At 34.4% G+C, this 18198-nt stretch overlaps 1 protein-coding gene across 1 annotated transcript; it reads left to right on the forward strand.

Annotated features, from left to right (window-relative positions):
• The first annotated feature begins 320 nt into the window (after positions 1–320).
• Positions 321–17758, forward strand: LOC148953575 (glutathione S-transferase-like). The gene is made up of 4 exons (XM_089088600.1): positions 321–483; positions 4125–4292; positions 8292–8440; positions 17555–17758. The coding sequence occupies exons 1-4, from the start codon at positions 348–350 to the stop codon at positions 17720–17722; spliced, it is 621 nt and encodes a 206-aa protein (XP_088944726.1). The 5' UTR covers positions 321–347; the 3' UTR covers positions 17723–17758.
• Positions 17759–18198: the final 440 nt, after the last annotated feature.

Raw genomic sequence — 18198 nt, forward strand, 5'->3', positions numbered from 1 at the left:
AAAATTATTGGTAACACTTGCCTCCTCCCTCCTTAGAGATTCGCTGACCGCACTCGTGATGCTTCCCTATCTTCACTTTTTTTTTTTAACCACAGTCAGTACTTAATTTATTTTCCTTGACATTTTTTATATTTACCTAAAAGATATCTTTAAAATAGCTCCCGTTTCTTCAGTATGATTACGTGATAAAAATCTTTCTTGAAAAATAGGACTATGCATACAAGAACTAAAAGTGCCTAATCATCACGACTCAACTGCTCACATTTTGAAGATAAGAAAATCAAAATGACTGAATAGCCTTTCGTATTCTAAAGAACTAGTCCCAAACTAGAATTCCCCGATATAAAATGCCAAAAGCCTATAAATTGACATATTTTAATCTAAGGGCCAAAGGAGAGCCTATTCGCTTAATCTTAGCATACGGAAACATTCCATATGAGGATAACAGGATAGAATTCCCAGATTGGCCTGCTTTAAAACCAAGTAAGTTAAACTTATTTATTAGAATATAATCTAGTAAATACAATGTAGAGGTAGTTTCAGGGGAGGAAAAAAGAAGGCACATGCCCGGGGTTCATAAATTTTAGGGACGAAAAATTTCAAAGAAATATTTTAATGGTTATTAATAAAGAAGAGAATGCAGTCAATAATTGAAAATAATTTAGGAATTACCGATTAATTAATAAATTAAAAAAATCAAATAACAGGCCTAATAATTAACTCAAAATAATTAATAATAACCAAAGAATTTAAATAATAAATTAAAAAATAAATAAAAATAAATTATTAATTAATTAATGAATTGCAAATAATTTTGTTAATAAATTAAGATTTTGTTAAAATTTAGCCTGCAAATTTTATGGGAGTCAGTCGAGGGGGGGGACGCTAATCAGGATTGCGGCCCGCGAACAAAATAGGCCAAAACCACCACTGATACAATGACAGAAAAAAAATAGACACATGATGTAAGTACAGAGACAAATAATTATTTTCACAGCAGAAAGTAAAGCCGAAAGGAATGGGGAGAAAACCCAAACTAGAAGAAGAAAAGAACGAATAAAAGGATATGAAGCACCAGATAGTAGATTAGAGAACATAAAAGAAAACCATAACGAACAAGTCAGTAGGACCAAGAGCGACAAGACTATGAAATTAAATTGAATAGAATTCTATTAAGAAGAAAGAAATCTTTAACAAAGTTTACCCCCTAAGGTTGAGGTGGTTCAAAAACCAATATATTGAACTTCGGAAGTATTACAGGAGTGTGGAAGAACTGAAAGATACATTTAGAATTTTTCTTTTCTTGTCATGAAAAAGCAGTGGTTTGCGATTGTGAAACATAAATTTTCTGTGACATCTAAGACATACTAAAAGCTGTAGTTTCGACCTATTTCTTTCAGTAAGAAAAAGAAATCGTTTAAATAGTACTTTGTTTTTCTTTGTCATAAATAGAAGTTAATAATAGGACTGGGAATAAGTTTATTGTGTTTGGAAAAAAATCTTAAATATGTATCTCCAATTAATTCGCTAGAATAAGTTTATCCATGGATTGCAGTCTTAGCCTTTTATGGTCCTGGTTATCAAACAGTTCGTGGTAACGAACTGTAAGTAAGGAGCGACCCGGCTCAATGGTAACCGAAACTCTAGAAAACGGTATTTTGATACAAATAGATACATAAAAAGAATTAGATTTTTATGCTGATTTCACATATATAAGTTATATCATGTTTAGTCCTACTCATCAAAAGTTACGCGCCTGAGAATATTTAGCTGATTTTCGAAAAAAAGGGAGAAAGACCCCCTAAAACTTATATAACCTTAATGAAAATCACACCATCTTATTCAGCGTATCAGAGAACCCTACTGTAGAGGTTTCAGGCACTTATCTACAAAAATGTGGAATTTTGCATTTTTTGCCACAAGAAAGATCACGGATGCGTGTTTATTTATTTATTTATTTTTCTTTTTCCCAGGGGTGATCGTATTGACCCAGTGGTCCTAGAATATCGTGGGATGGCTCATTGGAACGGAAATTAAAAGTTCTAGTGCCCTTTTTAAGTGACACAAAAAATTGAGGGCAACTAGGCCCCCTCCCACGCTCATTTTTTTCCCAAAGTCATCCAATCAAAATTTTGAGATAGCCATTTTGTTCAACATGGTCGAAAATATTAAAAATATGTCTTTTAGGATGACTTAATCCCTCGAAGCCCCCAGGGGAAGGGCTGAAAATTATGAACTTCACCCAATGTTAACATATAGTAATGGTTATTGGGAAGCATACAGCCGTTTTCAGGGGGAATTTTTTCTGGTAGTGGGGGTGGGTCGGGGGTTATATGGGAGGATCTTTTCATGAAGGAAGTTTTCATGGGGGAAGGGACATTGCTATGAAGGGGGCGCCGGATTTCCCATCATTATTTCAAAAAAATCAGAAATTAAATATAAAAAAAAACAAGTTTTTCAACTGAAAGTAAGGAGCAACATCAAAACTTAAAGCGAACAAAAAGTATTAGCTATATGATTGGGCTTACCTTCTAGTCAATGCCTCGCTCTTTAAGCCAAAGATTTTTTAGTACTTTCATAAGAGCTATTTATTCTAATTAACGGCCTTTGTGATTAAGGGGTCATTTTTAAAATTGGAACAAAATTTTGTTTACTTATTCAATGACGGTGAACCAAAATAAAAGCTGCATTAACTAAAAAACAATCAGAAATTAAAAAAAAAACAAGTTTTTTAAACTGAAAGTAAGGAGCGACATTAAAACTTAAAACGAACAGAAATTATTCCGTATATGAAAGGGGATGTCCCCTCCTCTACGCCTCGCTCTTTACGCTAAAGTTTGACTTTCCCACAACTTTATTTTTTAAAACAATAAAGAACTTTAGCGTAAAGAGAGAGGCGTTGAGGAGGGGACATCTCCTTTCATATACGGAATAATTTCTGTTCATTTTAAGTTTTAATGTCGCTCCTTACTTTCAGTTTAAAAACTTGTTTTTTTTTATTTAATAAGGACTAGGTTTCCTTGAGATACTTGCTATAGCATGTGAATTAAATGCCCAGGGGGAAGGAACTGGAGGGATTAAAGCTTTGAATGGGCATTTGGACTGGATTAAAGGATGATGGTAAGCACAATGATACTAATAACGACGTAAACGATTTTAAGACAATAAGAATTTTTAGAAAAAAAAAGATGATTGCTATTAAGGTTAACAATAAAGATAATGATCTGAGTGATGACTATATTGTTGATGTTAGTGGTGATGAAGCTGGGTACCTAAACTGTGACGATGCTGATGAACTACCAACGCCGCTAATGATTTTAATAACGATGATAATTATGATGGAAGCGTGGCAATGATAGTAGTGATATTAACTTTCTGATCAACTGGTGGCCTAATCCCTCTTTCCTGAAAAAGAAAACTATACTTGCTGGAAATTTGGTTCATAATTCTTTAGGTTGAGGAGATACGTCCCATATTTCCACCTATGTGATGGTAAAATTCAAAATAAGACAGTCATATGTGAAGTTGCAGGTTTTGAATCATTTGAGTTTCTGGATATTGATTTCTGGATATTGATTTCTGGATTGAGTTTTGAGTGATTATCATTTGTCAAGTGTCAAATCATTCTGGACTGAGTTTTTTTGCGTGGTTAAATTTGGTGTAGATTTAGGTTAGCTAGTTTCATTTTTTTTTTTTTAATCTTTGATAGGCTCACCTTTTTTTAAAGGTCAATTATTTTCTGGGTTTAGTTTCAGGTTAATTGAATTTTTTGTGGGTTTTGGTTTGCTGGGTTGAGTTTTGTAGAGTCAGCTTTCAAGTTGGTATGAGTTTTGTGTGAATTGTGTTTTGTTGGATTGAATTTAACGGGATTTTAGTTTAATATGGGTTGAACCCTGCCGGTTGAATTTTTAATATTTAATTGTGTGCGAGTTGAGTTTTGAAGGAATCTCCTAAAAATATACAAGAAATTGTCCTGACTGAGTACCAGGTCCCTGGGAAACTCAAACCTCATAAGTTTTATTTTTTAACCCCCCGCTTCACCGGACCTGCTGCTGAGGTCAGTTTGAAGTTTTTATATGATATTTTGGATTTCAGATATTTTAGCTAATGCATATCAATTTCAGAAACGCCCTTTGGCCAGTTACCAGTTCTTGAAGTAGATGGAAAACCATTGGCACAATCCAACGCCATAGCCAGGTTTTTGGCAAAACAGTGCAATTTGATGCCCACAACAGATTGGGAACAAGCTCAAGCTGATGAATTGGCTGACCTTGCAAATGATATCTTTACAAGTAAGCTTTTCCGCCTTTTTGCTTTTGTAATTCCAAAGGATAATTTTTGACGATATTCTTATGAATTTTTGATTAATCAGCAAAAAAAGAAGAATTTGAACAAAGTCGTGCTGGTGAATTGGCTGACCTTAAAAATAGTATCCTTGCAAATGAACTTCACTAAGCCTTTGTTTTTGTAATCCAACAAGTTATTTTCGATGATTCTTCTTGTCAATTTTTTATCAATCAGCAAAAAAATTTATTATGCTCAAGCTGATGAATTGCCTGACCTTTCAAATGATGTCTTTGCAACTAAGCTTCTCAAAGTTTTTGCTTCCGCAGTTCAAAAGGTTAATTCTTGATGTTTTTTTTATGAATTTTTTATCAATCAACAACAACAAGTTTTTTGAACAATCTCAATTTGACGAATTGATTGACATCGTAAATACCTTTCAAACAGTTCGTGGTAACGAACTGTAAGTAAGGAGCGACCCAGCTAAATGGTAACCGAAACTCTAGAAAACGAGTTTTTGATACCAATAGATACATCAAAAGAATCAGATTTCAATGCTGAATTCAAATATATAATTTTCATCAAGTTTAGTCTTATCTGTCAAAAGTTAAACGCCTGAGAAAATTTGGCTGATTTTCGGAAAAAGGGGGAAAGACCCCTTAAAAGTTATAGAATCTTAATGAAAATCACACCATCATATTCAGAGTATCAGAGTACCCTACTGTAGAGGTTTCAAGCTCCTATCTAAAAAAATGTGGATTTTTGCATTTTTTCCCAGAATAAATATCACGGATGGGTGTTTTTTTTTTTTTTGTTTGTTTTTTTTGTTTTTTTTTTTTTTTCCAGAGGAGGTTGTGTCCACTCAATGGTCCTAGAATATTGTGGTAGGACTCACTGGATTGAAAATTAAAAGCTCTAGCGCTCTTTTTAAGTTACCAAAAATAATGGAGGTCAACTCGGCCCCCTTCCACGCTCATTGTTTTTCCAAAGTCATCTGATAAAATTTTGAGATAGCCATTTTGTTCAGCATGGTTGAAAAAATGATTAGTATGTCCTTTAGGATGACTTAATCCCCCGAAGTCCCCGGGGGGAGGGCTTAAAGTTATGAACTTTACCCAATGTTAACATATAGTTTGGTTATTAGGAAGTATACAGACGTTTTCAGGGGGGATTTTTTCTGGGTGTAGGGGGTTTGGGTGGGTCGGGGGGTATTTGGGAAGATCTTTCCATGAAGAAAGTTTTCATGGGGGAAGGGGCAATTCTATGAGGGGCGTGCCAGATTTCCCAGCATTATTTTAAAAAAAGATCAGAAATTAAATATATAAAAAACAAGTTTTCCAACTGAAAATAAGGAGTAACATCAAAACTTACAACGAACAGAAAATATTACGTGGATGATTGGGTTCACGCTCTAGTCAATACCTCGCTCTTTAACCGAAAGATTTTTTAGTACTTTCATAAGACCTATTTATTCTAAATAACGGCCTTTGTGATTAAGGGGTCATTTTTAAAGAATTGGAACGAGATTCAAACTTTAGCTTAAAAAGCGAGGTATTGACTAGGGGGCGAGCTCCCTAGTATACGTATTAAAAATATATGAACATAGAAGATCGTTACGTAAGTTAATTCGTAAGTTACGTATACTTATTACTAATAAAAACGTTCGTAAATAAAATTAAACAAGTTTCGAGAAAGCCATTTACCCAAATAAAAGTAAAATTAATATGTAATTTTTTTTTTATTATTCATGTACGGTGAGCCAAAATAAAAACCTGCATTAATTCAAAAACGTTCAAAAATTAAATAAAAAACAATTTTTTTTAACTGAAATCAAGAAACTACGTTAAAACTTGAAACGAACAGAAATTATTCCGTATATGAAAGGGGCTGTTCCCTCCTCAACGCCTCGCTCTTTACGCTGAAGTTTGACTTTCTCACAACTCTTATTTTTTTTAATCAATAAAAAACTTTAGCGTAAAGAGCGAGGCGTTGAGGAGGGGACAGCCCCTTTCATATACGGAATAATTTCTGTTCGTTATAAGTTTTAACGTCGTTCCTTACTTTCAATTAAAAAAAAACTTGTTTTTTTTATTTAATACAAGTGTCACCAAATGCCTGCTTCCATTATTCAAAGCGTTATTTTTTTATAGATTGTTTTTATCAATTTTTGATGGGTCATCGAAAAACAAGCTTAAGCTGGTTAATCGGCCGACCTTAAAAATAATATCTTTCCATATAAGGTTCTCCGTGTTTTTACTTCAGTAATACAATTAATTTATAAATTCCACAAGAAAACGAAAAAAACTTGCATGATTCTTTTTAGTTAGGTCCTAGTTAATAGTTTTTGATCAGGGAATATTTCGTGGGTTTAATAACGCAAAAAAGCTTTGGTTTTGCAAGCTCCTTTGGTCATTTCTTTATGAAAACAAGAATAAGAGACCGAAAATACCCAAGATAAGAATAAAAAAGAATCTCTAAAGCAATGCAAAAAAAAAAAAATAGAAAGTGCAACACAAAACATAATACATAATAAAAAGGATATTGTAACACATGATCATAAAACAAACCATGCTATTAGTGCCGCAGTCACATGAAAAACTTTTTCCCTTAAGTAAGGCTCTAAACGAATTTTCACAAACTCGTGACCAATCTAGATTTTTTTTTTTTCACGCTAGAAAATCTCAGTATGCAAATTTTCAAAAACATTAGAGGTGTTTTCGAGATAAAACAAATACAAAAATACACAACTATGGCTCGCTTAAAGATATTATATATAATACCAGGAGATCGAGCAAATCCCTAGGACTTGGCACATGGCAGACTTGTATCTATGTAATCCTCGAATTATGCATTGGCATAATTAGAGTGTTATTCTTTATTTTTAGACATAAGGTGGCAAATCAGCAACGTAAGTCTTGCGTGAATTCAGTTCTTCCTGTTTATCTTTCACATAATCATACGTTTTACAGAGTTTTTTATTCTCCCAGAATTCGTAGTTATTCTCGCTGTTGCTTCTCTTCTACTCACAGGATTTTCTTAGGCATCATTTTTTTACGAATCGATGTAATCCTCGCTGTCGCTTGACTTCTAAACACAGATTTCATTCTCCATTATTTTCATTTGTGATTCATTGTGATGCTTGTTGTCACATGCCTTCTAACCATAGTTTTGCTTACTTCTTTTCTGAGAAGCACGAAAATAACAAGTTCCTCCATTCCATTGTAATTTTGATGTGCCTTCTAACCCCAGATTTTGTTATGCAAAATTTTCATTTGGGATTCAATGTGATTCAGTCTGTTGCTTTTTCCATGGTTTTTAGTTTAGCTGTTCAGAGTCATTCGTCATTTTATATAATTTCGAATACGTCATAGATACCAAAAATGATACGACTACCCCCTATAAAATAAATGTTGTAAGCTGCAAATGCATGTGAATGTAACACCATTCATAAAAAAAGTTTTTTTTTCCAAAATTAAAGCTCTAAATTAATTTTCCCAAACTCGTTACCTGTCTAGTTGGCCAGAAAATATCATTGTGCAAAAAAAAAAAAAAATGGAGCCAATAGACAATGGAGTAAATAGACAATTATTGCTCGCTTAAACAGAGTAGATATATTTATTATTTGTGGAAAAAAAACCCGATTTTAAATCTTCTTAATTTGTATGTCAAGAAGCTGATAAACAAATTATTAGGTTACTATTACAGGGTACGTATTGTAAAATTTTAAGGAAGAAACAACAACATTACAAGAATATATCCAGAAATGTTCTTTTTTTTAAAGTCGTATATATTATAATGCACCATCATATTATAAAAGATATACAAAGTGCTTTTGCAGTGGTGGTTATGATTGTCTTTATCCAAAAGCAGAATTTTTTACATCTCAGGTCCATCATTCAGCTTATTTAACCAGGCAAGGCTTATTTATCTGTAAATAGATTTCTGGATTTTTTTTCATTTTTTAATAGAACGTTAAATTATTAATTTATAATCAACTATTTTTTTAGTGACAAAACCGGCTAATGTAGTACTTGTAAGAGATGATGCAAAGAGGCAGTCTGCAATTCCTGAAGTTTTGGCTTCCTTAGCGCCCCTGTTAGACAAAGTAGAAGCTCGGCTATCGGCTAATTCTCATGGATGGCTGGTTGGCAATAAGGTAAAAAAAGAAAAAATATCCAGAACAGGATTTCCTATGTCTTATCATAGCCCCCCAAAGGGATAGACAATCTGTCCTCCTTCATCCTATATTCGAAAGAAAATTAAAGATAAATAAAAGCAAAATTGCATCATTTAAAATTACGGTAGCTCTCTGGAAAATAGAAAGCATTCCTTGTATTCTTGATTTGACCCTATTGTGGAAAATTTTTGCCCCGTGCAGGCCAAAATTGCCGTGTTCCTCATTTTTGTGGGTAGTAGCCTAAGGGCTCTCGTAGATTTTGAATTTCATTGTAGAATTTCATTAAGATCGTACCGATTTTGCCGAGTTTTTAACCCCTCATTCTAACATATACTAATGTGAGCAAATCTAAACTAAAAAAACTTTCCCATAGTTAAAATAAAAATAAATTGTAGATTTGGTGGCACAAAATATTAAAATTAAAAAAAAATTTTGGGTGGGGGGGGGGCATTCCCTTTTTCCAATTTAATAGCAATTGGTGCTAAAAACCGTTGGATCAAGATCTCTATTAAATATGAGCGAGGCTGAAACCCTTTTCCCATCCTTCAGCCACAGCTCGGTTTCAGAGTTCGAGTTAGAATTTGTGTAAAAATGCTTTAGTCATCTTAAAACGGTAGTCTTCCTCGCAAAATTGCACCCGTTATAATGTTCCTAAGGGGGGAGGGGCTGGACTTTGGAAAATAAATTTTGTGTCATTATTTTTAAAGTTTTAAAGGGGTGTTCTTATAGCACATAATTTGAATGAGGCATCCCTCTTACACCCTTGCCCTTCATTCCATGTAAGAATATCAATGCAATCTCTTATGGTGCAACTGAAATAGCTCTATATTAGGATGAAACCCTTCATTACGAAGCACCCATATTTTAGGCTTAATTAAAAGAATTTCCACAGTAGGACAATATTGTTTTTTTTGTGCCACAAAACGGTATAAAACGCAACTTTTCTATGGAACAATCTCTTTTGCTACTTAAAAAGGGCACTAGAAGTTCCTTTCGAATGAGCCCTTCACTGATACCCTAGCATCACTGTTTCGATGCGATACTATTACTACTACTAACAACTCACCGCAGCACCAAACTGCCTGAGGCCAACACAGCTACGCATGCTCCTCCTCCATCCCAATCGATTCAAAGCCTCCCTTTTTAAACCCGCCCACGAAGTTCCCATTTCCTTTCAATCTTTCTTTATGACGTCCTCCCATCCCAGATGAGGACGACCTGCTTTCCGTTAGGTTGGCCGAAAAGAACAATCTTCGGCAATCTGTCATCCTTCATCCGCACAACGTGCCCTAGCCAACCAACCTTTCTTTCATTATAGCCCTAGAGAGCGGTACTGAACCACATTTTTCGTATAGCCTATTGTTTGAAATACGGTCAGTCAGCCGGGTACCAAGAACAATCCTTAAGCAATTTCCCGGGAAAACATCTAGCAAATCTCCATCCGCTTTTCGGAGCGTCCATGCTTCAGAGTCATATTTGACCACTGTCATCACTGTAGCTTCCAATATTCTAATCTTGGCTCGCAGACTTATCTTCCTATTCTTCCAAACATTTTTCAACTGTGAAAAAACACATCGAGCCTTGGCTATTCTACTTTTAACATCTTCACTGCTCCCATCGTCTTTACTAATGATACTACCAAGGTAAGTGAAGCTGCCCACCTGATCAATCTTTTCATTACCCAACGTCGCCTTTCCATCTTCACTTATTCTTAGCCTCAGTGACATAGGATTCTTGACCTTAATTTTCAAACCTATTCTAGCACCCTGAACTCGCAAAACCTCTTAAACTTCATTCATTTTGCTCACACTTTCATCTAGGATGCTTAAATCTTCAGCATAGTCTAAGTCCAGGAGAGTCTTTTCTCCCATCTCATTTTGTGATCTTCCATTGCTTTTCTTGCGCTCCTTAAGACAAAGTCCTTCAAAATAAGCCATGTAAAGGAGGGTAGAACACAACACTACTTAAATTTCGATTTAATATAAAACGAGCTTCTAAACTTATTTGCTACCCTAACCACAAAAGTGTTATTTTCGTACATAGCACTAGTCACTTTAATGTATTTGTTTGGTATACTATACATGGATAAAACCTTTACTAAAGCTCCTCTATCAACAGAATCGAACGCTTGCTCATAATCTATAAAACTGAGGGCCAAAGGTGTTTGAAAACTCAGGCACTTCTCAATTATTACCCTAAGAGTGAAAGTTTGGTCGACGAATCCTCTACCTGTTCTAAAACCGCACTGTTCTTCTCTTAAAACTTTGTCTACGGCAACCCTCAGTCTAAAAAATATCATATTACTAAGTAATTTACTACCTACAGAGACCAGACTAATACCACGATAATTACCACGCTCGCTTTTATCACCTTTCTTGTAAACTGGCTTAATTAAGGTTTAATTAAGCCAGGACTATTCGATACGATAGCCCTGGAAAAAAAATAGATAAAACACTGGTCCTCGACCATTCTTCTCAAAATGAAAATACAAAATTTTACATTTTTGAACCTAGGGGCTTGAAATATTTGTGCTAGGGTTCCAGGATATTTGAGTTTGGCACCATAATTTTCATCAAGATTCCTGTTCTTCTGAGGGGGCTTCGCCCTTAAAAAAAAAAAAAAATAAAAGGCAAATTTCCTCATGCTAGTAACTTTTATTGGGTGATTTTAAACGTGATAAATATTATATATTTGCAATCGGGCAGTTCGTAGTATCCAATTGTAAGTAAAGAGCAATTCATCCCAATAGTAACCAAAACTCTAAAAAAAGACTAGAGAATTGGCTTTTGATGCTGATTCCAAATATGTAAAAGTCATTAAGTTAATGATGTTCATCAAAAGCTATGAGCCTTAAAAGAAATTTGCCTGATTTTCAAAAAATGGGGGAAACGCCCCAAAAAGTCAATTCATTTTAATGAAAGAAAATCAAACTCATTGTAGAAGTTTCAAATTCCCATATACAAAAATTGCATTTTTGTATTTTTTGCCGGAAGAAAGATCACTAATATGTGTTTTTTTTGTTTGTCGTTTTTTGTATTTTTTTCCAGGGGCGATCATCTCAACCAAATGGCCCTAAAAGATTGAGAGAGGGCTCATTCTATCCAAATAAAAAAGGTTCTAATGCCTATTTTGGGTGACCAAACGGATTAGAGAGCAAATAGCCCCCTTCCTTGTGCTTTTTTCTTCAAAGACATGTGCTCAAAATATTTACCAGTTGGCAATTCATTCCAACTGAAAGGTCCGATAACTGAGCATTTGGGGATGAAACGACCCCCCCCCCCCTTAATCCCTGGGGAATGGGTTCTCAGTTGTGCAATTTGTCCATTGTTGACGTATAGCGTTTTTAATCGAGGAATATACAGAATTTTTTTTTTTGGGGGGGGGGGATTTTCTGCGGGGAGGGGAATTTTTCACGGAGAGAATTTTCCGTGGGGAGAAAAATTTCCCAGGGGAAATATTTTCACGGGGTGGGAGGGAATTTCCTGGCAGAATTTTTAGAACAGTCGGATATTAAATTAAAAAAATAAATTTTCTAACTGTAAGAAGGAGCAACATTAAAACTTAAACAAACAGAAATTATTTCGTGTACTAGGCCATAAGCAGAGCAAAATCGTGAAAATTTAACTTCTGCTGTTTTAATGAGTTAGAAATGTAAAATATTTTAAAAATATTTTAAATTTTTTAAATATTTAAAATATTTAAAATATTTAAAAACTGTAAATATTTTAAAATGTTTTTCTAGTGAATCTAGAGGAATATATATTCCTCTAGCGCAGTACCCCTTGGGGGTACGTGAAAAATTTTAGGGGGTACGTGGCCGCTATAGTTTATAGCTAGAGTATATAGTTTAGCTATAGTTTACTTAGTACCGGTAACTGAGAAGGGGTACCTAAATTCTTTGTGGGTAAAAAGGGGTTCAGTGTCTAAATAAGTTTAAGAACCACTGCTCTAGTGGATAGAGGAACAAAACGAATTTCTATTCGTTTTAAGCTTGATTTGCAAATTTAATTTAAGTTTTACTCGTTTTAAAATTTATTTATTGGTAGGGAGGTCGGAGGGAGAGATTAGATTTTGGAAATTTTGAAAAGTAGGTGTTATTAAGATATAAATAATATTGGAACGTCCGTCCGGGTAGGTATGGGGTCTCGTGACGATTTTCTTGAATCAGTTTTAGTGTTTTGTCCGTTTACGTTTTGTTGTTGTATTTTTTTTCTTGTTTTTCATTTTATGTCACCGTGGCCCAATAGGGCTTTTGTGTGAATAAATCTATCTATTTATCTATATATTATTTTATATTAGTACCTGTTGCATGTTTGTTTGCTATGATTGTTCATCGTTTTGGGTTTCATTTATTCTTTAATAGTAATCTATGGTCGTTTTGAGTATTAAGTATTATAGAAGTTTACTTCTGCTGGTCTCAAGTTTAATGTGGCCTTTCCTTTTCTTTGAAAAACTTCTCTTTCGGAGAGTTTTTCTAATTAATTTCTGTTCGTTTTTGATTGCCAAAGTTTCAAGTTTTTCAATATTTCTTTTTTCGAAATTTTGGTCGGATCCATTTTGGAGGAAAGGGTAGCAAGTGGCCTGGCTGCCCTCCAATCACTTTTGTCTCTTAAAAATGGAATTAAAACTTTAAATTTTGAATTGAATGAGCCTCCTCCAAAGTTTATGCAACCACACCTTCCATATAAACCTCATATAATAACAGTGGGCAACTAGTGTAACTATTAGCTATTGCCCCGAGAGCCAGGGAGGGGGGTTAGTCAATCACAGAGGCATTATTATTTTGCCTTAGTATCATTTTGAACAAAATGGTTACCTGAAAATTTTTGTAGGACCCATTTCAGGGAAAAGGATGTAAGGGGGAGGGCTGATTACCCTCTGATCACTTTTGACTGTAAAAAGGGAGCTAGAATTTACAATTTTTAATTAAATGAGCATAATCCAAAGTGTATACGTCCATCTCTTCCATACAAACCAAATACAACCCGGGACACAACCAATCCTTGCTCCGGGCTTTGGGGGGGGGGTTGTGTCAACCCTGGAGGTGCTGTTATATGATTTTTGGACTATTTTGAACAAAATAGCTATCTCAAAAATTTTATCAGATGCACTTGAGGAAAAGAGGGCATTAGGAGGGGTACTCGTTACCCTCCGATCTCTTTAGACTCTTAAAAAGTGAATTAGAAATTTCAATTTCCAAGCAAATGAGCCTCCTCCAAAGCTTATACAACCACATCCTCCATAAAACCCTTATATTTTCCCGGGTAATAGATTACAATGCTTGTCTCTGGATTCTGGGGGGTTGTGTTAACCCTAGGGGCATTGTTAAATGTTCTTTGGACTATTTTGAACAAAATGGCTATCTCGGAATTCCGATCGGCTGTATTTCAGGAAAAGAGGGTGTGGGGGCTAGTTGCCCTCCGGTCACTTTTGACTCTTGAAAAGGGATCTGTAACTTTCATTTTCGAAGCAAACAAGCCTCTTCCAAAGTTTATACGACCATCCCTTTCATAAAAACCTTATATGCCCCCGGGGCATAACTTACCACCTTTGTTCCTAGGCTCTGAGGGGTCGTATCAACTCTGGAGGCATTGTTATATGTTCTTTTGGGCTATTTTCAACAAAATGACTTTCTTAAAATTGCAATCCGATGAATTTGGGAAAAAGCAGGCATGGCGAGGGGATAGGCTAGTTGCCCTCTAATCACTTTTGACTCTTAAGAAGGGAACTAGAACTTTCAGTTTCCAATGAAACCAGCCTCCTCCAAAATTCATACACCCACCCCTTCCATATGAAGTGCCTCTAGGGGAGAAAAATTATAATAAATCAATAATAAAACACTGAAGCTTTATGGCCTTTGCTATAGGCAGCGTTACCCCTGATAAGGTAGATAAGATTAACCATGACTGAATATTTTTCATTTTTTCTCGAACACCATGAATAGACGCGAAAACTTTACATTTTGAAAAACCTTACTTTTCAAAAAAATTGATGAAGCAATCTTCCGGTCCTCTCCATAATAACAAAATACGATTTTTTTTTTGTTTTTGGTAAGAAGATGTTTTAATGTTAATTATTTTGATACGCTTTATGCCATAATATGAGAGCTGAAATGAGATCTGAACTGAACTGTCTTGATGCAAAGTTTGGAAATCCCTCTGGGGAAGGGAAAACTGTGCGCCATCTCTTTATCTGTAAAAGGCCTATTTAACACAAAGTATCACTTAGTGAAGGCAGGCTTCAGATACGAGAATATCGGACATTGACTCTAATGTGCCAGCCTTCAGGTTTTCAGTTTTTATTATACTCAAAAGTGTGTTGGTCTCTACACCTATTTCTCTATTTAAAATAGAGAATCTTATCCTCCTTCTTAATTTTAATAAACTTTACCAGTCACCTGTCTATTATTTTTTTTTCTTTCATGTTTGATCTGACGTTCCATTTCAAATTCTACTAACGATTTAGATTCCAGTCGGGTTTCATTAAAATATATTGAAATAAACAAATGTAAATTACACTTCTATATGCAAAAAAAAAACACATGGAACTTAACAATTCCTCTTAGCCGCGCGTTACAGCTTTCGCTTTACTCTTCAACACAACCACATCTTTCATCAGAACAAATTAACCACTAAAAAAGTTCCCTCGTTCATTCTCGACAGCACCGCTGCCTTAAATTTACAAATTAATAGCAATAATATTAAAAGCGAGAGACAATAATCATAGTAATTAAATAAATAAAAAACATTTAATTATTAATTAGCTCTATTTATTGAAAATCAATCAGATGTTTTTTGCAATTATTTTTAAAACACCAACAGATAGCAGATGACATCTCGAAGTTAGTTAAATGTTATCTTTAATTACTCCTTAAACCATTTTTGAAAAACAAGAAATACACAATTTGGTTAGTTATAACTAGCAGCATTGAGAACTCACTGCAGCACCAAGCTATGTGGGGAAAACAGAACCATACAGGCTGCTCCTCGGCTCCATCCTGTTCAGAGCTTCACTCTTTGCTCCCTCTTAATAAGTTCTTGCTCCAGAAATTGGATATCCAAGACCTGCTGGTCACCGAATGACCCATTTACTAATTCAAAGTGACTAACTTTAGCTCAGAGAAAAATTGTGACCCATAAATAAGCAAAATTATATCATAATAATATGAAAAGTGTATTTAAAAAAAATGAAAATAGAAACTAAAACAAATTGTTTGGTACTTGTTAATTATTTAGAACACACTCAAGAATTTTGATCTGTAGATCTGTAAAAACCGGTTTCATAACCACAAAGACAATTGACGGGTGACAGAATGCATTGGACATACATAATTTGGGCTATATATTTGCACATTGGGGATGGGAAGGGGGTGGGTAGGGGTAAAGTATTTGGACAGCGTGAAGTTAGAAAACAGTTTTTACTTCATAATATGCAGAATAATCATAGCTAATACATTTTGCATGCAGACCCGCTATACTTTGTCCCCACCCCCCTAATGTGCAATTATGTAGTCCAAATTATTTACGTTCAATGAATTCTGTCACCCGTCACTTATCTTTGTAGTTATGCAACCAGTTTTCTCAGCTCTTACATTCAGATCAAAGTTCTTGAGTGTGTTTTGAATAATCAAAAAGTACCAATATTTTTATTTGATTGCAAAGTTGGGGTACTAAAAGCAGGTGGTATACATTAAAATTCTTTGATTAACTTTTGCCATTATTAGGGACTTAACACGTGTTGTTCTTTCAAACAAAGGTAATGTTCAATAACAAAAGGATAGTCAAGCAGTTGTCCTGCTAAATAATTTTTACGTAGCTGCCTAAATGAAATAAATATTATTACTTAAAAAATGTATGTTGCCATGGATAAACAAAAAGCAAAAAAGAGGTTATTTTGCAATGTGTGGACAAAAAAGTATACATCTAAAATGTTGACAAATTCATATTTACTTTGCGAACAGAAGTAATTATCACCAGGACTTACAATATTAAGTGACACTTTTCTTGAAGACACAAAGTTGTGATAGGATATGACTTTGAAAAAATAGGAATAGAAAAAAACTGCTAAACATATATTACATTTTTGGAAAAGAAAAACAAATTCTTATAGAGTTTAGTTAACAGCTAAAATCACACTCCATCTGCCGTGTTTGTTGCAGATCTTTGAAGTGATACCAATCATTTACAGACGGCAAATTTTCCAAAAACGCCTTCATAATTTGCTCCTAACACTTATTCAATAACTTCACAAATAAAACAAATAGTTTAGGGAATCAAAGAAATACCATTGTCGGCTAAAGCACTTACGTGTCATGTTCAAGATACGGCCAAAAATATTGACGAACAGAAAATAAAAAGATTTTTACCAAGAGACGTAACTAGCATTGCAGTAAATAAAAGTACATTCACTTAAAAAAAAATGAGGATATTACTGACCCGAATGTCCAAGTAATTACTATATTTTGGCTAATTTTCTACCGAATTAAAAAAAAGTCCACCAGTCACTGGTATACTTCTCATCCTTTCTTATGACCTCTTCCTACCCCAACCGAGAATTCTCAGCTTTCCATTTGGTTTCCAGTCTACTTTCTGTTCATCAATCACAGTCTTTTATATCTTACTTTGAAAAATATAAAGACGGATACTTTGGATAACTTTTTTTTCTCTCTCTCACTATTTATCTCTCCCCCTCTCTCTCTCCTCCTTTGTTTCGCCTTTCCAGTAGTTGTTTCGTTGCTTGTTTTCAACCAACTTGTTAGCAACAACCAAATTGTTTTCAACCAACTTGTTAGCAACTGTTGTTGGCGATGAATTTTAAATTCCACTTACTTAGTTTTTACATGGGGTCGTTATTGTTTTGATTTTAGATTCATTTTTTTTAATTAGTATGGTTTAAATGCTTTCCTTTTTCAACGCTGTGGACACCATAATGTACACAGGCAAAATATTCCTTTATTTCTTCGTCTTCTTCCTGGCTATAGACCATTTTATTCTTCACGACTTGCTTCTTTGATTTTACACAATAAAAGAACAACCACATGTCTTTCTCGTATGGAGCCATTTCATAGATTAACAGTTGCATTTTCTTTTTCAGATCTCCTGGGTTGACCTTCTTTTTTTCGCAACAACTGAGTTTTGTATCAGGCTACTTGGAAAAGATGCATTTTCAAAATACCCAAAACAACAAGCATTGTTTAAGAAAATCAAGGAAATGCCTCAGATTGCTGCTTACCTCATCAAAAGAAAAGATACAATGATGTAAATCTGATAATTTACTATAAAAATGAAATAAAAGGTGTCATATTTTTCTCTTTATTTTCTTATTTAGACAATCTTACAAGCGCACTCCCCTTCTAAACTAGCTGCAAAAGCTGAAAAATATTACTCCACAAAAATCAGCCTAACTTCATTCAAGCTCAGCTTAATTAAATATTTTTTCATAGGTTCTTTTAACTTATTCTAGGTTTCATTGGTTGACAAAAATTTTGGAATTTCTACATTCTTCCATCTTTTTACCCACACGGCCTGACATTCTTTACAATGTGGGCACTACATTCGTTGTGCAAACTTTCGAAAAACTTTATACTATTCTGCCAAGACCTATTATATACGTAAAATTTTCCTTTTAGTTAAGGATGAACCTCTTCTAACCTCTAAACGCTATTCCAGTGTTCTGGTAGAATCTTATATCTGCAAGGCCTTGTGAAAAACAAACTAGTATGTGAAGGGACTAAAGTA

The sequence above is a fragment of the Artemia sp. Qi Xiang Cuo genome, chromosome 4 (assembly GCF_049724085.1).
Source record: "Artemia sp. Qi Xiang Cuo chromosome 4, ASM4972408v1, whole genome shotgun sequence".
NCBI classification, from domain to species: domain Eukaryota; kingdom Metazoa; phylum Arthropoda; class Branchiopoda; order Anostraca; family Artemiidae; genus Artemia; species Artemia sp. Qi Xiang Cuo.